General features: G+C 48.1%; 1 protein-coding gene across 2 annotated transcripts in view; it reads right to left on the reverse strand.

Annotated features, from left to right (window-relative positions):
• Positions 1 to 589: 589 nt before the first annotated feature.
• Positions 590 to 21,614, reverse strand: part of TGFBR2 (transforming growth factor beta receptor 2) — a 91,625-nt gene continuing 70,600 nt past the window's right edge. For both annotated transcript variants that reach the window (XM_058729646.1, XM_058729647.1), the window contains 4 exons: positions 19,935 to 20,734; positions 18,100 to 18,241; positions 6,263 to 6,390; positions 590 to 3,246 (listed from right to left, as the gene is read on the reverse strand). In XM_058729646.1, the coding sequence (XP_058585629.1) occupies positions 3,067 to 3,246; positions 6,263 to 6,390; positions 18,100 to 18,241; positions 19,935 to 20,734 (1,250 nt within the window). In that variant the 3' untranslated portion in view covers positions 590 to 3,066. The remainder of the gene's footprint in view (positions 3,247 to 6,262; positions 6,391 to 18,099; positions 18,242 to 19,934; positions 20,735 to 21,614) is intronic.

Consider the following 21,614-nt stretch of genomic DNA (forward strand, 5'->3'; position numbering starts at 1 on the left):
AAAATAAACACTAAAAAAATAAAGGAAGCCTAATATTTAGAACTGTAACTAGAACTCAGTTAATAACTTAGAAGAAGCCATTGAATCTCTGAGATTCCAAAACTGGAAGGCCAAAGGTTGGGCAGCAAATCACAGACATTGTTACCAGAAATCCTTCCAGCAAGGACCTGGAGCCAACTGCCTAAGGCATAGTCATCTGGTGATGAAGATAAACTGACTAAAAGCCCTAAGTAAGATGCTGTGGATGAGTAGAAAGGAAGAGGGAGGAAGCATAAGTGACAATAGTCAAAAAGATAGTCAAGGGCCTGCTATGCAAGGGAAGGAGCCTAGAAGACAAAGTCATGTGAATGGAGCCAGTTTCTGGGACAGGCAAGATGACAGCCAGGAGACGTAGAGACTTCATGTCCCGGCCACCAATGACATTTGGTGCATCTGTTGTGATGGAACTTTTGTGATTGCTTTTTTAAAAAAAGGACTTGAGACTGCCACTTGAAGAAGACAACAATTGGAAAATTTGTGACTTTTCCCACAATAACCGAGTGTGGTTAAGTGGCTTAATCACGATGAACAGGAGCAAAAGGTAGGAAGCTGACCTGAGTATTTTTGCTTTATTCCATCTAATAAACATTTTATTTATATAAAAGACAAACGATGCATAGAATGAAAATAAGTGCTTGAGACATTTGATATAAAGAGTATATAGCATTCACATTCCTATTTTAATACATGAGTACTGAAGTGTTCCATAAAAGAATAAAACTTTCCCTTTATGTATAGTAGTAAAAAAAAAAAAAATCAGTATTTTTAGGAACTACAGAATGTTATTCCTTGGTCTTTTTCTTGACAAGGAAAAAAAAAAAAAAAGCCACAGTATCATCTGACACTACATTCCAGTTTATGCTGATGACCACCCAGAAGTGATAAAGCTCTTTTGAATCTTGGAAAATCCCATTAATGGACCAGTATTCTAGAAATTCACCACTAGAGGTCAATGAGCAACAGCTATTGGGACAGCATCTAAGCCCTAAGGTGCAAAGGAATTTCCGGGCACTTCCAAGGTGCTGCAGACAGACTGTCCCGAACTCTCTCAGCCCACCCCCACTGAGAAAGGTGCCTACAAGGTTCATCTAATCCCAAATCTCAGCCTATCTGCTAAAACTTCAATGAGAGGAGACCTTCCAAAATCCAAATGGAACTGATTTGCTCACTGCCAGTCCTAATATTCCTATTTGGCTGAAAATAGGTAGCTTCAACAACATTAAAAAAGAGATTATTTGCAGCATTAACATTTGTGGATTAACAAATTCCTATGGAGTATTAAAGCTCATTCTTTGTTCTTGCCCATTCGGACACAGACTTCCTAAATGCAAAAGGGACTGTGTCCCACATTCAAGTCCTTGCTAGCAAATCCTGCAAAGGGCGGGGAAGGCTGGTATGGTGGAGAGACTGATAACCCTGGCAAAAGCTTCTAGGTAAGAGCTGCCCTCCGTAATGCGCAGGGGAAAGCTCTTAACATATAGGCAAAATAGATTTGGCTTAACTGGGACCACTTGAGGGGGTCCCCTTCAGTCCAGAAAAACCCACCAACTTCAAATCTTAACACCAGACCAGGAAGAGAGAGGCAATCAAACTCATATGATCTAGCCAGAGAATGGCTGACGTAACGCACATTTCTTACAAGGGGCCTTGGTTACGGGCAGGTTTAATTCCTAGCCTGGGATGGGGTGGGCAGTGGAAAATGCCAACGTTTACAGCGAGAAGTGAAGCAGCTTTAAAAAAGTGTGTCCACACCTTTGTCTTGTGAATAATGTGGACTGGGGAGAACTGGAAACCATCTGCTATCTGTCTTCACTTGGGAGGATCCAGATTTTCTGTTTTGCAAAATCTCCAAATATTTAAAAAGTGGCTCAATTTTGTTCGACGCTGTGCTGGCCAAGCAAAACACATGTTCAGAGTGCCTGAGGAAACAGCTCTGACCATGGCGGTGTCGTGCAGCTCGAATCCTTCTGACTAGGCCAACGTGTACTGGAGCATCCAGGAGCCCAGAGAGATGGAAACTCTTGGCGTTTGCACGGAAAGCTAGAGACTCAAACCGAGCCTGATGAGAAAATGAACACAACGAACCCTCGACAGGAGACGTATTCCCTTTAAGGAAAGGGAATCTGGGTGGCAGGAGAGAAGAATAACGTAGATATGGCAGGGGGATTAACAAACAGAAAGAACGATCTGTCATTAGAATATGCGGCCACTTCCTAAGTGGGGAAATCTGTTCTGATTTTTATGCCCGTGAAGCCTGGGAAGCTAAAAGCTCTTGGAGATGGGACAGGGTTTCTGAGCTGGTCGAGGAAGGTGACTCACAAACCGATCGTGGGCTTGAAGCTCAAGTGAGAAGTCCAGGAGACCCAGTCTCCCAGGATCTGGTCCCCAAACGGCGTGACTCTAATTAGCTCCATGGCCAGAAAAGGAGCTAATTCCACGTGCACGGAGTTATTAGTTTGCAAAAGCAAGTGCAGCGTGGCCACGGCTGGCTCGGAGCCCCTCTCCTGATGCAGAGCCCCCACCTTGTGTAGTCAGAGAACCAGCGCACGTGTGATTGTCAAATGCTAATGCTGTCACGGATCCCTTCCTTCTGTGCCTGGTTCCGGAGCGCTCCAAACAAACCAATTTCCTGGGATGTTTGATCTTTTTTCCTTGTCTCTTTCCAGAGTATGGCTGTATATATATATAGATATAGACATATATAGATATATATAAAACATAGCTATTCCATATTTATATACAGGCATTAATAAAGTGCACGTTATTGGCTATTGTAAAAATCAATCTCATTTCCTGAGGAAGTGCTAACACAGCTTATCCTATGACAATGTCAAAGGCGTAGAATGCTTCATGATACCCACTCCCTGCTGCTGGTGTTTCTGCTCACGCCCACAGCTCACGGGGAGGGGAGTGGCCCCCGGGGCCTCCAGGAAGCATTGGTTCAGGGTCAGGGGCAGCTTCCCGCCGCCTCTGTTCTTTGGTGACAGGGGCAGCCTCTTTAGATCAGCGCAGCCTGCCCCGAGAGAGCTATTTGGTAGTGTTCAACGAGCCATCTTCGGGAATCTTCTCCTCGGAGCAGCTCCTCCCCGAGAGCCTGTCCAGGTGCTGCAGTTCACTGAAGCGCTCGGCCACGCACTGGGCCGTGAGCCGGGCCTCCGGGTCATGGTCCCAGCACTCGGTCAGAGTCTCGCACACCATCTGGATGCCCTGCGGTGGGAGAGAAGTCACGGAAGTCACAGTCACGCGGAGCTGCTGGCCTGGGGGGCTCCTGCTGACCTCGCCCCTGCGGTGCTGGCTGGTTGTGCCAGCCCCACGTCCCGACTGAGCACCCACGAGGCGGGGCCGGCCACTCGCCTGTGGAACAAAGGGGCGTGCGCTGTCCTGGAAGCCTGCTCTACCCATCCGCTCCTGCGCCATGGGATCACGACAGGTCGTGAGATGGAGAGCCGGCACGTCTGATCGCGACAAGGACTCTCCAGGAGGCCTCTGAGGTGCAGTAGCACCCCGGGTACCGGAAAATTCCCATGAAGTGGCCCCTGATACCCTGTCACGCCTTCCTATTTCTTTAGAGCAGTTTTTGGCCTTATTGTTTAGGGTGGTCTTAGGTTCATAGCAAAACTAAGCGGAAAGCACAGAGGGTTTCCGAACACCTCCTCCCCTGACACGCATAGGGTCCCACACTACGGACATCTTGCATCGTGTGGTCCATTTATTCCAGTCAAGGAACCAACACGGACACATCGCTACCAACCGAAATCCGTGGTTTATACCGGGGGACGCGCTAGGGGTTCTGCCGGATGTACAACAGCATGGAGGCACACGGTTATAGCCCAGCGAGTAAGTTCCCTGCCCTAAAAGTCCTCTGTACCCCACCACCCCTCCTTCTTCTTTCCCTGAGCCCCTGGAGACCACTGATCTTCCTGTGTCTATGGTTTTGCCTTTTGAGAGCATCTTATAGTTGGAATCACAGACACCTTTCTATTTAAACAGGGTTAAATACCCCAGTCAGAGTGAAGTCCAAACCTTGGGCTGGTTTCCTCCTGTGAAGTCCCACGTTCTCTGGACAGCTTCCGGCAGCTGCCAAGGATGACCCCTCGTGCCCCGCTCCTCCCAGCGACATCAGGCTGCACCCTAGGAAGCAGCTGTCTTTGTAAGTCAGCCGTGCTAGGCTCCAGGCTCTGTCAGAAGGTTTCGTCCAGCCCCATAAAGACGCCGTTCAAAAGGGCCATTCAGGGGCGCCTGGGTGGCTCAGCTGGCTAAGCGTCCGACTTGGGCTCGGATCATGATCTCACGGTCCGTGAGTTCAAGCCCCGCGTCGGGCTCTGTGCGGACAGCTCGGAGCCCGCTTCAGATTCGATGTCTCCCTCTCTCTCTGTCCCTCCCCCACTCGCACTCTGTCTGTATCAAAAACTTAAAAAAAAAAAAAAAAATTAAAAAAAAACGAGGGGGTGGCATTCAGGAAATGCTGCCCAGTACAGTGGCAAGGGCCTTCTCTCAGGGGTGTAATTTTTATTTTGCAGTGCAAACACGTTCATCATTTCAAGTCCTTTTTGGCAACCAAGTAGGCAGGGGTTAAACAGAGAGGCAGACGTAGAGCGTGTGTCCGGCAGTTAGAGGCATCCCATGGTCACTGGTGATCTTTGACACAAGTGGCCCAGGAGGGACGGATATACCCCAGCACCTGCCCCGAGAACCGGCACGTTGCTGTTGAACATCCACCACAGGTAACTTTCCCAACACACCTAGGAGCCTCTCCCTCCCTTCCTGCCCTGTGAGTGAATTCATGATGTTGAATTAATTGTAAAATTCACCTAATTGACGGTATTGATTGATGGCCTGTTAAGAGTGGAGTGGTACTGTTGGTACACAAGTAACATTTATTTTATTCTGGCCCTGTAATTACAGGCAGTAAATTAAATATTAAGCATTAACGTGAAATCAATAGGGCAACAAATCTCATTAAGAGAAAAAATGTATTATGCAAATTCTTTCCAGAATTTTATCATCATGAATAATGGCTTCATTACAAGAACCATACAGCAGAGGAGGCAACGGGGTTTGAAAGAAATAACCCCAGTGCCTGCTGACTTCGGAAGGAACACAAAACAGCCTTGCGTTTTCAGCCAAAGAGGGTTTGCCCGAAACCCCGGGGAAGCCCTGGGCTACCATGGCCTGGTTCAAGCTCTACCCCGACTTTATTAGGGACTGTCTGCTGAAGTGGCTCCGGGCCAGGATTGGCACCGAACAGGCTTCCGGCTCCATCTGTCTTCCTGATTGTGCGTGATCTGTTGTTTCTGTTGCTTATCTCAATCTGCCTTGCCCTTCGGAAAACCTATGACTTAGCCCAGCCTTCACTGGATAAGGGAATTCTTCCAAAGGAGGCCATCAGAGGGTCTACCCAGGAGAAAGATCAGCTCTGTCCGTGAGACAGGAGCACACGGCTCCCTCTCGTCCTTCCTTCACCCTCTCTCCCGAGTATGTCGCACAGCTCTCTTGCCCTGGCAACCTATCACTCACTTTCTTCTTCTTCTTCTTCTCTGATCACCGCTCTCGTCAAAATGCCCCCAAACAAAGAATTTGGAGAGTTCACCCCGAAAGTCCAGAACCGCTGCCCTTCCACAGATGCCCTTGCCTACCATCTCTTGGAAAAAGAAAAGAAACAGCAACAGCCCTGAGGATGCTCCCCACAGACAGATTTCCTATTTGTTCACTTGGACCTTCCTACTTCTCCCGGCTTTCTTTTATGGCAGAGCTGGTGTCCTTCCAGACCCAGTGTGCGTGGCCTGCACACGGCCATGAGCACACGGCACCCGCCCCCCAGTCCCACTGGGGGACAGACTCTGTTTACTTCTCACTCTCAGAGCGGAGGATTCCCAGGAGACGGTATTTGGAACCCAGAAGGGAACAAAACATAAACACGCTACGTAAAGGCTTGGGGGGTGAGGGGCAGAGGCTGCCAACAAAATATTTTAACGCCAGACCCAAGCGGGCTTGCGTAACGGGACGACAGCCTGCAAAGGATTACTGGAGCGCCCTCTTTGAATGGTGTGTCTGCCGTGTGAGTCCACCTCAGTGACATTTTCTCTAGAAACAAAACCTAACAGGATCGTGGAGCACCAAGCGACCCGGCCTCCGACTGAAGCCCAATATCCTAAAATTCTCTCCTCTACTAGAGGCTACTTCAGACAAATCTGCTTCTCCCTTCGGAACAGCAACGCCTTACCTGGTGGTTGAGCCAGGAGCTGGGAATTTCTGGTCGTCCTCGGTCTCTCAGCACATTGTCCTTCATGCTCTCAACACAGGGGTGCTCCCGCACCTTGGAACCAAATGGAGGCTCGTACTCTTTCACCTCTGTTAAAGAGAGCAGGTGAGCAAGGCCGCTGAGAAGGGCGTGGGCAGCTTGGGGACAAGAACAAGGTGAGCAGCCTGGCCGCGTACCCTGAGCCACTGAGCATCGAAATGTATCTGTGATTCCTCTGAGAGCAATGCTTAAAGAAGAGTGGATCAAAATAAGAAAGAAGGAGTAGTTGTGGAAAGAGCCAGAGAAATGATGGATGATTGTCGAGCTCTTGCTACGTGCCAGGGACTGTGCTAATGGCTGCGGACGGTGAAGAACGGGACCAACAAGGTCACCCAGCGTACATTTTCATGCGGGCATTCTCAGGGGGATGATGTTGCCCCAAGAGGGCAACACTGGTTCTTGGGAGGTGGAGAAGTCTTACACATCACCACAGTTTGTAGCCCTACAAAGGTCCCTGGGACCCACACAGGTTTAATAGGTGGTGGCAAACTTCATGGGGATACCCAGCCTAAAAATGAATGAAATTCTCACACAAGTTACAAAGTGGATGAACCTCAAGCATGTTATGTTAAGTGAAAGAAGGCAATCACGAAAGGAGAAATATCATCTGATTCCATTTACATGAGGCACCTAAAATGGACTAATTCATAGAGACAGAAGGTAGGCAGGTGGTTGCTGGGGACTGCGAGGGTGCGTGTGTGTGGGAGAGAGATGGAGGGTTATTGTTTAAGGGGTACAGAGTTTCGGTTGGGGAAGATGAGAAAGTTCTGGAAATAGGTAATGGGGATGGTTAAACATCACTGTGAATGTACTTAACGCTAGTGAATTCTACACTTAAAAATGATTCAGACAGTGAATTTTAGATTATGTATGTTCTTCCAGGAAGGAAAATCACTGATGCAGAGTAAGGATTAAGAAAAAAAAAAACTGTTGGGGCGCCTGGCTGGCCCAGTCAGTAAAGCATGCGACTCTTGATATGAGGGTCATAGTTCAAACCCCACTTTAAGTGTGGAGCCTACTTAAAATTAAAACACGCACACGCGCGCACACACACACACACACACACACACAAGAGAAGAAAAGAAAAAAAAATGTCTATAAAGACTCCTAAGGCCAGCAATGATGACAAAAACATTGAGCAATGCTGTTTAGTGGGATCGCAGAGGAGAGAGATTGACAACACATCAACAAATAAAATTTAAAAAGGTAATTTTCCTTTAGTGGTACATGTGACAAAGACGATCAGAGAGGATGCTGTACTCCTTCCCTAGGGCTTCAGATTTCAACTAAAGTGAATCTCTTTATAGAAACTTCCTTGAATATCCTTCAAGACATTCCTGGCTAGATGTCCTGGGCAGAGCTCTATGTTAGCATGTATCATATTTTGCTATAGTCAAATTTATTGGTCTCATCTAACAAGATTGTGTGCATCTGAGAGTAGGTTCAGACTCCCTTTGGTCATCCTTGTATTCCCAGCACCCCTGGTAGGGCCTCCTCTACAAGAGGCTCTCAATTAATACTTTGTTGAGGGATGGATGGATGGATGAATCTTAGATCCCGTCCAAAGTGGCAATGCCTAAACTCTAACTGAATACTAAAACAACGCAGTAAGTGGGTGGGGATCCCCTACATGTCAGTATGGCACAGGACAGCCTAAAAGACTGAAAACACTCCTGTACTAAAACATATCTGGGGGCACCTGGGTGGCTCAGTGGGTTACGCATCTGACTTCAGCTCAGGTCATGATCTCGTGGCCTGTGAGTTCGAGCCCTGCGTCGGGCTCTGTGCTGACAGCTCGGAGCCTGGAGGAGCCTGCTTTTGGTTCGGTGTCTCCCCCTCTCTCTGCCCCTCCCCCACTCGTACTCTCTCTCAAAAAAATGAATAAATGTCAAAAAATAAAAATAAGTAAAACATGTCTGTGCTGGAAATGGAGGATGGGCTGGATCCAACATTTTCCCTACAGAAACCAGGACCTTGGGCTTTTAGCAAAATAATCTTGTTTAATGAGTAAACCTTTCAATAAGTTGCCCTTCCAGGCTAAGAACTGAAGAAGCTTTTGAGGCCAATGACATTTCGAAAATGGATTGCCTGTTCTTATTTGTTTGTTTTCTCCCCTTTCCCAGAACCCAAATTGCAGATTCACCTTCTGTGGCACCCCCTCTAGCCCCCAAATAGAAGATCTTTTTTCAGGAAATTTGTGACGAAGGCTTCCCATCACATTGAGGTGAGCACAGACCATCCTTTGGTGTGTCCACTTTTGCCCCTCCAGTGCCACAGCACTTAACCCTTCCTGCTCTCGAGGTGAGATCTGAATTTTGACCTGCATAATACTTCTCTCTTCCATTCCCTCATCTTCTTCTACAGACTGTACATTCCTAAGGCCCAAGGCAGAGGCTGAGTCTAGTGTCCTCTGATTCTCTGCTCAGTGCTAAAAACTGTGCCACATACATAGCAGGCATGCGACAGATATGAGTTGGGTCGAATTCTAGAAGCCGAGGACTGGTAATCAGAGCTGGCTCTCAGTACAGTTTACTCTGATCTAAATGTTGTCTTCTCTAAAAGGAAGGGGCTGAAGTGGATGACCTCCCTGTCGCCCTCCGGATTATCTTGTAATCCAACCTAGTCAAATAATATGATGCCCTCTTACTTCCATGTCTTGAGGTATGCATATTCTAATACAATATAATGGGATAGGATTTGTATAGGATATAAAGTATTCCTTAGATAATGTATCAGTCCACACACTCTCCATTTCCAACTGTTTTGGCTGCCATAGCTAGCATTGTTGGCTCCCTGGCTCTATACCTTAACCAAGCCAAGAGCACCAGCCCCCAGCTACCACAGGTGTTGAGTCCTAAGAGGCCACAACTTCACCCTCCTCTGGAGGATTGCCCTTCGCTGATGAGAGCTGCCTGGCCTAGAGATTTCCAGAAAGCCTCACCCTGAGAGACAGCCGGCAGCCAATGATAAATTAACGTGGGAGTATTAATAGTCTAACCCTCTTGCCTCTGCAGGGAGATAACCATGGTACAATTCATACTCTAGAGTTCCCCATGAGATGAGGCTGAGGCTAGACCTCTCCTGAAACTACAGGCTTACTGAGGTTCTCCCCTTCCCTTACTCCCTTCTCCTGAGACCTCATCCGCAGTAAACCACTGCACAACACTCTTTGTTTTAGATTAGTTCTAGGAAAGCCAGCCTAAGACAGCAAAGAAGTGTTTTCTCTTCAGGTCGATCTCTCAGCTAAACTGCACCACCGGACCCTGGTTGCAAAGTCACCCTGAGGAAGCCTTGACAGGGCTTCTTCCTGAGAAAGTGAATGTACTAACCCATCAACAATTCCCACAGCACAGTGCTCACAAAGGGGCGGGGGATGACTGCAGTCAGGGAGGGAAAATGGCGGGATCAGAATCAATCCCAGGTGTTGAGCTCATGGCTAAGATTCCTAGAGAACAAAGAAAAAAAAATCTCCAGAGTTGAGGTCGTCATAACCCAGGGCCAATTTATTTCATTTCCAGTTCTAATCTTCAAAGTTCCACAAACCACACTGTCTAATTTTGTAAGTTCTGTGGGGACTAACGCAGGTTTCCATGGGGAATGGGGGAGAGCTGACAATGGCAGAGGGCATTGGGCACGGGCTTATTTTCTGCTTAAAGAAAAAGTACTGAATGCCCCTTTGGAAAAGAAGACAAAGGCAACAGTCCTTTCCCAGAGTGAAGACAATTTTAACTGGATTACTTCCTACTTTTCCTAAAGCCTTGGGAAGCTGTGAGATTTGTCAGACTCCCTGGTATCCCTGAGGGGTAGGAGTCTGCGACTTGTGGGAGATAACGTAGGCAGGTGAGGTCAAGGGCAGTCTGAAGGTGGCTGGCAAAGGAATGGATTCTCTGAGCTGAACTGGGAGAGTGTGAATCTATGAATCTCCTTTTAAGTTTAAATTAGACAAGTCTGGGGGCGCCTGGGTGGCTCAGTCGGTTGAGCGTCCGACTTCGGCTCAGGTCACGGTCTCACGGTCCGTGAGTTCGAGCCCCACGTCGGGCTCTGGGCTGGCAGCTCGGAGCCTGGAGCCTGCTTCAGATTCTGTGTCTCCCTCTCTCTCTGCCCCTCCCCTGCTCATGCTCTGTCTCTCTCTGTCTCAAAAATAAATAAAAACATTTTAGATACATACATACATACATACATACATACATAAATAAATAAATAAATAAGACAAGTCTGGGGCACCTGGGTGGCTTAGTTAAGCGTCTGACTTAGCTCTGGTCATGATCTCACAGTTTGTGAGCTCGAGCCCCGCACTAGGCTCGCTGCTGTCAGCGCAGAGCCGGCTTCGTGTCCTCTGTCCCCCTCTCTCTCTGCCCCTCCCCCACTTGCACGTTCTCTCTCAAAGATAAACACTAAAAAAAAAAGTAGACAAGTCTGGGTGACCATGCTGTGACCCACACTGGCACACCCCCATCCCTTAATAACGAGGTAGTCTTTCCAGTGAGGAAACAGGATGGAGACTTAAAGTATATGCATGTTAAAAAAAAAATAAAACTAAAGTGTATGCATATTTTCAGCTGACTTTTCTTCAACTCCCGGTGACTGTCATATTTACATAACATACATTTTTCAAAACAGCTAAGCGGGCTTTTTGTCTTGAGGATTTTTGCAATTCCTCTTTCTTTGCTTTTCGCCCTCAGTTTAAATGTACACACTCCCACCCGTTTTTTAAATCATGCCCTATAACATGTAAAGATGACCTGTGCTTGGCAGCACGTGTCCCTCTGCTTCTCAGTCACCGGCTTGAATCTCTGATCGTGGAGACCACTGTCTGCCAACATTCTTTTCCTTTTTTTCCCTTCTGTGGCTGTGAAGGCAATGCCTTCTCAGGTCTCTACTCAGGTTGTGGAGGATGACGGCGGACAGACATTGTAAGAGAGGCTGTTTCTTTCTTCCTGGAAGCCAGGTGCTAACTGCTCCTCGGGTCTGCTCAGAGGCCCTCAGGATACCGTGCATATTTTCTTTGCTTCAGCAGGAGGAGGCGGCCACAAAGACCGAGGTGGAGGCCTAAGCCCTGGGGCAGGTGGTTGAGGGCAGGAAGCCTCTGTCAGCCAGTTGGGCACCGATGGTCCTTCCTGGGATGAAACCTCAAGCACTGAAACCCAGACGGTCCGGGGACTCGAGCAGACGTGGTGACTGGCCAAACCAGAGGTTGGTTTTCAGCTCCAACTTTCTCCCATGGTTTCAGGCAACTAGGGGCTGAGCTGCTTCATCCACTCTGGCAAAATCGCTCGGTCCAGGTTACATGCCTTTTATCCCCGTCTGTTTATCTTTTGTCCTTATCTGTTTTCCGTGTTGGTGCTTAAAATGCTTTTATTTTAGAAAATGCATGTGTTTAAAACTCCAAAATTACTAAGTAGACGGATTTGGGCAAAAGCAAATCTTTGTCCCACTCCTCATCCTTAGTCTCACAAAAGTGGCTTAGGTGCAATGCTGGGATTAAAAGTGATTAAGGGCATCTGGGTGGCTCTGTCGGTTAAGCATGTGACTCTCGATCTCGGCTCAGGTCATGACCTCACGGTGGGTGAGTTCAGGCCCCGAGTCTGGCTCCATGCTGACAGCACAGAACCTGCTTGGGATTCTCTCTTTCCCTCCGTCTCTGCCCCTCCCTGCTCACACAAATGCTCTCTCTCTCAAAAACAAACTTCCCAAAAAAGTGATTTAAATTTGCCCCTTACTGTTTACGATGAGTGCTTCTCAATCTATCTCTTTTTGATAAAAGACTAGATAGATGTTTTGCCCCCCTCCCCCCAATTCACTGAGGACTGAAGCTTGGGTAAAACACTGTAGAAAATTACAGGAAAAAGGAATGCCATTTGGGGGTCCTGGGCAACCCCAGACCGCTATCAGAGTCACTGCACCCCCGCTCTGTCCTCATCATGTCGCAAATCTGGAACAACCCATCCAAGGGCCAGCACCCTCTGCAGCCCATGCTCTCAGCAGGACTGTTGTACGTGTTTTGCAAGGAATAGGAGTTGCGTCTTGACAGAGGAACTCAATGCAAGTTATTAAACATACTTTCAACATTTCAAATGAGTCAGACAGAGAATGCTGAAGAAGAGTCTTGAGAGATGGGATCCAACAGTTCATCTTCCAGTTGCGAAAACCGAGGCCAGAGAGCACGCTGGATTCCGGGAAGAACGCTCAGAATCGCGGGCTCTATTACTGTTCCTCTGATGAACTGGCTTTGCCTTTTTAGGAAGCCTGCATGCTTTCTCCTCTCTACTAAGTGTTTCGGTGAGTTCTTTCTCCCCCCGCTGGCCAGAACAAGCCCAGCTGAGGCAGCCCCAGGTGGGAACACAAATGTGACAAACGTGTCCCTCCCTGCCTTGGCCGGCCCCTCCGCACCGCATGGCTCCGAGAAGGGGAACCTTATGGAAATCTGTCGGACGGTTATGGTGTGTAATTTCTAAACGAGTTACACAAAAGAACAAAAGAGCCAACGAGAAAACCCCTCACTGATGGCAACGAGCAGCCTTCTCCCTAACTGCTTTTATTGACCAGCATGAAACCCAAACGCTGGTCCATTCTGGGTTTTGGCGAAACAGGTGGGCTGGTGGTGGTAGAGGTGGGGGAAGAGGAGCCCGTCACAACCTGTGCCGCGAGCACCAGATCAGGGCGGTGTTGGCCGCGGCGTTAATGCGTGATTTTCTGGAGGTGCCGTCTGTGCATCTGATCAAATGATGCCACGGCTCAGGCCTCCCTTCTGCAAGGAACTGTCATCACGCCAGTCAAGGGGGGAGCAGGCTCCCCGTACCGTTACTCCATATACTGCCAGAAGGCCGCCGGCCACGCGGCTGTCCACGCCCGCTGGCCCAACACAGGTGGAACCTGCTGGGCAGGTTGTGTTCGCCCTTCCGACTCGCCCTGGGAGCGACCTTGAACCCACGATGGATGGGGTTTGGGAGGAAAACAGCCGGCTTGCCCGTGGGTCGGATGGTGTGCTCCTGGGGCGCGTGTGTGTGTCTGCTCCCGGAGTCCCCGGCAGGACTCTGTTCCAGCTGCCCGCAGCGATGGCCTGCTTGATGACCCGCCCTTTCCCGGCTTCCTCCCCTTTCCTGACTTGCTTCTGCCTTCACTTACTGGCATTTCCTGGGATCTCTTCCCAAATAAACCACTCAGGCTCAATTCTTGTTCCAGGCTCTCAGGCAACCAACCCCAGGCAGACGTCCCCATGACAGAACTATTCACTCGGACCCAGTCTCTGTCCCACCCTCAGGCTGCTTCCCAGGCCAGGCGCACCAGGGCCCTACACGACACCTCGGGATCTCCCCGGCTGCCTCAAACAACATCTTGTCTGCGGAACTTCTTTACCGCGTATGGCTTGCTCTCCTTTCCGGCTCCCCCCTCCCAGGCTTTCCCCAGAGTCTTTCCACTGATGGAAGCCATCCCTCCCAGATCCTGGCAGCCTCCTTTCATGTCTCTCAGGAGGCTCTTAAGAGAAACCACCCTTGCCTCTCCACCCACCCCCCCCCCCCCGCCCCCCGGATTTTGCACACGCAGAGGGCAAGTCTCTGGGACACGATGCTCTTCCTCCGGAAGTCGGCATCTGGAACACAGCTGTTGTTCTGATGCAGTTCCAACTTCACAGAGCAGGCTGACAGTGGTCCTCGAGGCAGCACCCCTGAGTTTTGTATCTGCTTCTAAATGATGCTCCCCTGAAACCCAGGAAAACTTCGAGAGCCTCTTATCCTCTCTTCAGCCCTCCTCCCCCACCCCTCTTCGTCGTTGTTGTTGTTTTTCTCTTTTGCCTTTCTTTTTGACTCATGTGACTTTCTGTCTTCCAGGCCTGTGGCGGGCAGACAGGATGCTTAAGAGCTACGTCTCTCCCCTCGTTAAACGCCCGCTCCGCGGGCTGCCGTGTGTCAGTTTCTATTCAAAGACCTCAGTGGCCAGGGATTTATTTGGAAGTCAGTTTTCTGGTGGCTCCGTTTTGGCTGGGGGTGATGTGAATATTGTGTCTGCTGTGCTCGCCAGAGGGGGGCTCCGAAAGGCTCCCCGCCGTCCTCCGCCTCCCACGCACCGCAAACGCTTGCATGAACACCAAATAAACCAAAAGCCGGACAGAGATTTCTTTGTAAAGCAGGGCTCGTCTCCGGGTCTGTCCTTGCTGAAGGACGATTTCACGACTTTCCTCCTTTCTAAGACAGTCACAGACCAATCACCTCCTGCGATCTGGCTCCTTCTTCAAACAACTCTGAAAGACCTGTTTTCCTGACTTCCGTGTTCTTTCAGGTGATCCGAGTGTCCGAGATGATGCGCTCTGACATGGTCTGTCCCTGACTCTTTATTTTGCTTTCTAAATTCGTATCTGCCTACTCCCACCCCAGTGCTGTAATCACATATCTGTTTGCTCGTTACCCCTCTTTCTACAATATTAGTTCTTCACAGACTCCTTGTCTCTGGAGGACAGAGAGGGCATTTTTTTCTGTTTGTTTTTTTTTGCCCCCCCACTGCTGTGTCTCCTTAGCATTTGAATAATGCCTGCCCTGCAACTGGTACTCAATAAATATTTGTCAAGAGAAGGAATGAACGAATAAACAGATCTTCAGAGAAATAAGGATAAAGAAGTTATCTCAGACTTTAAGGCACTGAGTCTGTGACATGCTCAGAAATTAAGAGCTTTAGGAATCTGTTAATAGAGGTGCACCCCGAGGAGGCAGGAAAGTCCATCCCTGGAGACTTTCACGAGTGAGGCCATCACTGAACGTTCCTCAAGTGTGACAGTCTTGCTGGCTACGTCCAGAAAGACACTGAATTAGAGGCCAGGATGCACAAGTTAGCACTGGCTGCCCAATCCGTGATGTCCTTTCTTTACGATGTCCTCCACTGGTCAGGCCAGCAGTGTCGTGGCCACGCGGCTTTCCCACTTCCCGAAGCCTCAGTTTTCCCATCTGTAAAATGCAGCATTGAATACCAGCGCCCGAGAGTGCTCGGTAGGCTGGACGAGCTGACCCACGAAGCAAGTGCCCAGGGAACGGTGGCTACTACTGCTTCGTGGCTTTCTTCATGATCACAGCTGCTTCCAGCAGGATGCCTTTCCACTCGGACCACCCTCTTCCACGATTGCAGCCCACCTCTCGAGCTCCTCCGTGTGAAGGGGGCTGTACCAGTTGGCTTCGGAAGAGTGCTATGAGCAACTGTTGCCATTCTGTCATCTGATAAGAAAGACTTGACTGGTCCAGTGCGGTGGTAGTGCTCTTTCTCTGTTCCCCTCGAGCCGCCTCGCAGAGAGAGGCTGATAAAGAAGCAACTCAAGAGGACAGTCCTAAGTCTTACGCATCCTTCCAGAGCCCTCCCTGCCCGACCCTACTGTCTCGCTCCCCTCAGCTGACGTGGGCTTTTGGGGCCTCGTGTCCTTGCCTCACCTTCGTGCAGCACCGGTCACAACTGACCTGCACTTGCGTGGCCCCAGTCAATAGCACGAGACAAAGCCTAGGGTTGAGACCTAAAAGGCATTCATAGAAGACGTGCCGTGTGGAATGACAGTGCTATGGGGAGATGAGGCTAGAAAGGCGAGCGAGGGCCAGGCTTAGCATTCACGCGAAGAGTCTGGGCTCAACCGTAAGAACAGAATGGCGTCCCTTAACGGCAGGACAGCTGGGGTTTCACATTCCCTACAAGACTGTCCCCTAATGGTTAGCATCCTCCCGCATGCAGTTAGATGCCTGCTACTCAGAATAAAACTGGATGGAATGGAACATTAGTTGACCTATGTGGCAAAATACAGTCTCAATCTCTAATTTGCCATACCAAGTTAAGCTTCAGATTCCACATTTCCTTTTTTGAAATCAGATGGTCAATAAAAGATAGTAATTACACACATTGCATTTCAAGTGAGAGAAAAGAAGGTTTAAGCTTAAGGAAAGCTTTTTCTACATCCCACCCTCTTTCTTAGACCTTCAAAATTAAAGCCTAACATCAACTGGGGGGAATTGTAATTGATTTCATTTCTAAGGCAAGAAACTGATGAATTTGTAAATTTTTTTGAAAGTAAAGAAGAAAAAAAAAAAAAAAGTCTGTCTCATCAGTCAAGCTTCCTGAGGGCAAGACCTGTCCTTCTACCTGTGTCTCTACAACAGCTGGGAGGGAATGTGTCTATCTGCCGACTCTATGTTCTTTCCATGGGACTCCTGAAATACAGAAGCAAAGTCTCTGAGAAGCACCTGGGTGGCTCAGTCAGTTGAGCATCCGACTTTGGCTCAGGTCATCATGATCTCATGGTTTGTGAGTTCAAGCCCCGCATCGGGCTCTGTGCTGACATCACGGATCCCGCTTGAAATTCTCTCTCCCTCTCTCTGTGCCCCTCCCCTGCTCGTGCTCTCATGTTCTCTCTTTCTCTCTCTCTCAAAATAAGAAAACTTAAAAAATATTTAAAAAAAGGAAAAGTCTCTGACATTAAGATGAAGCGAAGAATCTGTCTTTACTGTTTTTAAGATACATTCCACCCCCTTCGAAAAAAACAAAAAACGAAAAGCCTCTAAACCAAAAAAAACCCCCCAAAATCCACAATGCTTTCCAAAAGAAGGTAAAGGGCTTAATACGTGAGTTCACACACTAAATCAAGTGAAGGGCTTTCAGCTGGATCCAAGTGAGGAGCAAGAAATAACCTGAGTTTCTGCAGCCTGAGCGGAGATGAGAGACGCAGGGCTGTGGGCTTAAGATCAAACAAAATGAGAACCAGGATGGCCTCTTTCCGGTTCCCCAAAACCCATCCGTTCTTATCCTAAAGGCTATGAAAGGTTTTCTGAGACTAGCTGAGCAAACGAGATCCTGTTCCTTCCTTGGGAAAACTTGTTTATGCTGTATCCATTTTTAGACCGCGTAAAAAGTCGGTGAACTCAGTTCTTCCCCATTAGCCCGAATTCTTCCACACTCAGCAAATATCAACAGGAAAGGGCTTCAGTCATTGATAACAATGAAAGCAGAGAGTTCACACAGGGCCTTAATAAGCCGGCTGCGCTGACAGAGGGAAAGACAGAGACACAATCTCCAGCTCATGTTTATAGAATAACGGGTTTGAAAGGATAGAAAAGATACCGAAATCTAGGTAAATTTATTCTGACGGTGACAACAGCACCACCGTCTCTTATACAACTCATACTGGTCGAAGGATTCGTTTTGGAACTGTCAAAGCTTTCAAGCAGAAAATTATTCTCAGGGGCTGAAACTTGGTTAAACAAATTTCACTGTGCAAGGAAAAACCAAGTTAGTTTTGGATGTGCCACGGGGGGAAGGCAGGCAAGCAGCAGAAAATAACGGGGTCGGCCAGACAGGAAGTGCCGTCCCCACACAGGGACCCAGGCAAATAGGTGATGGGTTTCAAAACCTTCAAATATAAAAACAAACAAAAATCCGATATTTTTCCTAACAACATGATCTATTTGATAAACAGGAGTAATTCTTATAAATATTACTAGTGTTCATCTCTTGCCAGATATTTAAATATCCGTGGAGAGGTGTCAAGAGAAAAGTAATTATACTGTAGAGAAGGGGATAGAAAGCCTTCTGCTCCAAACATGGTTTTCAGCTGAAAAATCTAGGCTTCTTAGCACAATTCTCAGTCATTCTGGAATGGCTGTGTACTAACCGATCTCAGCTAGCTCTCACTGTGGGGTTAACTCTGTCGTACCCCTGGAATCACGCTTGAAGCGAACAACGTGACATCATTTTGAAGACACGTCTACCCCCACAGTATGGGGGTGGTCCATACATACCTCCCACCGCATTACAGCGAGATGTCATTTCCCAGAGGACCAGAGCCATGGAGTAGACATCCGTCTGCTTAAAGGATTCAACATTCTCCAAATTCATCCTGGACTCTAGGACTTCTGGAGCCATGTATCTTGCAGTTCCCACCTAAAGCAAAAATAGACATTGAGGCCCATCGTGAAATCCAGCTGCATTTTTATTCTAAAAATATAACTGATGTTTGTTCTCTACACATGCAGATGATCTTTGAAAAGCACACCGCTCTTTTAAATAATGAGACTGGTACAGAAAGGGACAGCCTCTGAAATTATTTTTAAAAATAGTTTTTCTCTCCCTGAAAACACTTTTAAAAATATAAACAAAGCACGCCAAAATAAGGAAATGTCAAACCCCAGGGCTGCTTTCTCTCACTTCATGATATATGTCATTGTATTATACAATAACATCCTCACAGATAACTGGGGAGACGACATCTGTGATATGTGAGAACTTTATTTTTGCTTTTGCAAATAACTATTTTCTCATTCCTGAAACACCAAGATTGATGGTGAAAGTAAGAATAATTGCCATTAGTTTCTGTCACTTAAGGACGGCCTCAATATTCTTTGTTTACTCCGTGGTACGTTCTAGTGTGCCAAGAATGTAGTGTACCTTCATAAAATCTCTACTGAACTAAGCTGCGTGAAAGTATTTCTATAGTAGAAGGCCAAATCTAGATCATTTTATAATTTTGATGAGCATGCTATGCAGTTTTCTTTGGACAATGGCTGATAATGCAAAAACAGTGGTATGCACAGGAAAAAAGGAGAAAGATATTTCTAGGGAAGCAATCACTTGAATGTCTGATTTTGCAGTATCTATAGCTTAACTAAATAACAATGAAGTCCTTACCTTTTCAAGAATCTAGGGCAGGTCACATGAATTGATATTACTATCCCAAGGAATGTTTCTTAATCGTATGTATCAGAGGGAATTCTTCTTTTCAATAGGTCATTGCATGACTCACTACCCTGCCATATAAATCTGTCCATGTTGCATTCCATATGTTTACCTCAACAATGCCTGTGCAGCCATGGACCCAAGAGGCCAGACCAAAGAGTAACTGAATGCTTCAGAAGCACATACCCCCACTTTCTCAGAGGAAACAACGGTGCTTTCCAGACTCTACTATAATCCACATCAAGCTTCCAGTGTGTGAAAACATGGAGCGCCGTCATTCGTGAAGGATGGCTTGGTAATTTCTAGTGACTTTCCAATACCTCCTTACCCAAAAAGGTTTCTATTTTCATCTATGAGATGCTTCAAAAAAACTGTAGAATTGTATATTCACTCAGTCTGTCAACTCACTCAATAAGTATCTATTGGTCACTTTCACCGTTCAAGGCTTTGTGCTAGATATGACCAAATGGATGTGCTTTTGGGCTTCAAGGAGGTTGCCTTCTAGAATGGTAAAAAGAAAACAATGTGGCCACCAGTAGTACCGAGTAGGAAGTGCTCAGCAGAAGAGTAAGAGGGGGGAAAAAATAGAGGCAAAGCAGTAATGGCGTTAGAAGCAATGAAATGTACTCTGCAAACAGGAGAAAAATGAAGACCGACTCAAGGAGAAGAATGTCTGTCTTGAATTGGAAGAGGTCTGCAGAAACAGGAGGAGAAATGCTGTCCATCAGTGACGACACCCTGGCAGAAGACAGTGGGGCATTTCCAGGGCCAACTCCCGACCTCGGCTACATTCCCTTGAGAGGTGTGCAGAGCACAGGGCCATTGGAGACAAAAGACACGGGAGATGGATGGAGAGGTAGGGCGGGGATCCTACAAGTAAGGGGATCCAGGTCTAACTTACCTGCCCGCTGTTGGCCAGGTCATCCACAGACAGGGTCGGGTCCAGACGCAGGGAAAGCCCAAAGTCACACAGGCAGCAGGTCAGATCGTTCTTGACGAGGATATTGGAGCTCTTGAGGTCCCTGTGCACGATGGGCATCTTGGGCCTCCCGCACAGGGTGTGGTCGCTGTGCAGGTGGGCAATGCCCCGGGCGAGGGAGCTGCCCAGCGTGCGCAGGTCCTCCCAGCTGATGACGTGCCGCGTCAGGTACTCCTGCAGGTTGCCCTTGGCGTGGAAGGCCGTGATCAGCCAGTACTGCTTCCCCAGCTCCGTCTTGCGCTCCTCGGCTGTCAGGAACTGCAGTATGTTCTCGTGCTTCAGGTTGATGTCTGAGAAAATGTCCTTCTCCGTCTTCCAGGAGGCGTACTCCTCGTAAGGGAAGATCTTGACCGCCACGGTCTCGAACTGTTCAGAAGTGTTCTGCTTCAGCTTGGCCCTGTAGACCTCGGCGAAGCGGCCTTTCCCCACCAGGGTGTCCAGCTCAATGGGCAGCAGCTCTGTGTTGTGGTTGATGTTGTTGGCGCAGGTAGAGCTGATGTCAGAGCGGTCGTCTTCCAGGATGATGGCAAGGTGCTCGCTGAACTCCATGAGCTTTCGTGGCTTGCTGGTCTCCCAGGATGGGCTCAGCTTCTGCTGCCGGTGAACACGGTAGCAGTAGAAGATGATGATGACCGCTATGGCGATCCCCAGCGGGGGCAGGAGGCTGACGCCTGTCACTTGGAATATGACCAACAGCAGGTCAGGGTTGTTGCTGGCGTATTCTGATGTGGAGACAAAACAAGGGAGAGAAGAAGTTGGGTTCAGCGGGTATACACGGTCAGGGAGCGGGCCCACGCCTTAGGCATCTAGAGGGTTTGACACCCGCGTTACTTTTGTGGATAATATATCGTGACTTTTTGTTCCAGGGATGGGTGCACCTGCGCAGTCTTCCCCGCCTCTGGCCACCTATTCAATGTCTCCCATTCATCCCTCAAACTTCAGCTTCGATGTCACCCTCTAAAGGAAATCTAGGAAAATGTGGGAAAACGTTTTGTTTTATATATTCTCATGACGCTCTACATTTTTCCTATGCGACAACTTAGCACAATTTGAATTAAATAGCTAGGACTTTGGTTACTGGTTTCACATCTGCCTTTCTCTACTTCCCCCACCCTCAGCGGACTGAGAACTCCATGCCGGCAGGGGCCGTGTCTTTCTCCGGCACTATTGTAAACAGTGCCTAGCACACATCAGGTCTTCGGCAAGTGCTCACTAAACGGACAAAGCATTTACTGAGTGTTAACTAAGCCCAAGGCTCAGCAGGAGGCTTCGGTAATATAGGAAGAATGACCGCTCCTGCCTCCAAAAAGTTTGTGTATGTGGTATCTGGTGCAAACGAAGAGACCGCTACAAATCCACCATAGTCTTTGTTCTTTCCTAAACTCTAGCTTGTCCTGTTGTGACCGACACCCAGGCCACCCTTAAACATAGGTGGTGGGGAGAGGAATCGATGCAAAGGGTCTTTTTGGAAGGCAGGTACCTTATACCCACCCAACATCCCTCTTTTGAACGTGCATGTGATGGGCAGTTTCCTAGAATAGGAATTCTTACTAGCAACAGTGGAAATAGTCTTTTTTTTAAAAAAAAAAAAATTAATGTTTA

The sequence above is a fragment of the Neofelis nebulosa genome, chromosome 5 (genome assembly GCF_028018385.1).
Source record: "Neofelis nebulosa isolate mNeoNeb1 chromosome 5, mNeoNeb1.pri, whole genome shotgun sequence".
Classification (NCBI taxonomy): domain Eukaryota; kingdom Metazoa; phylum Chordata; class Mammalia; order Carnivora; family Felidae; genus Neofelis; species Neofelis nebulosa.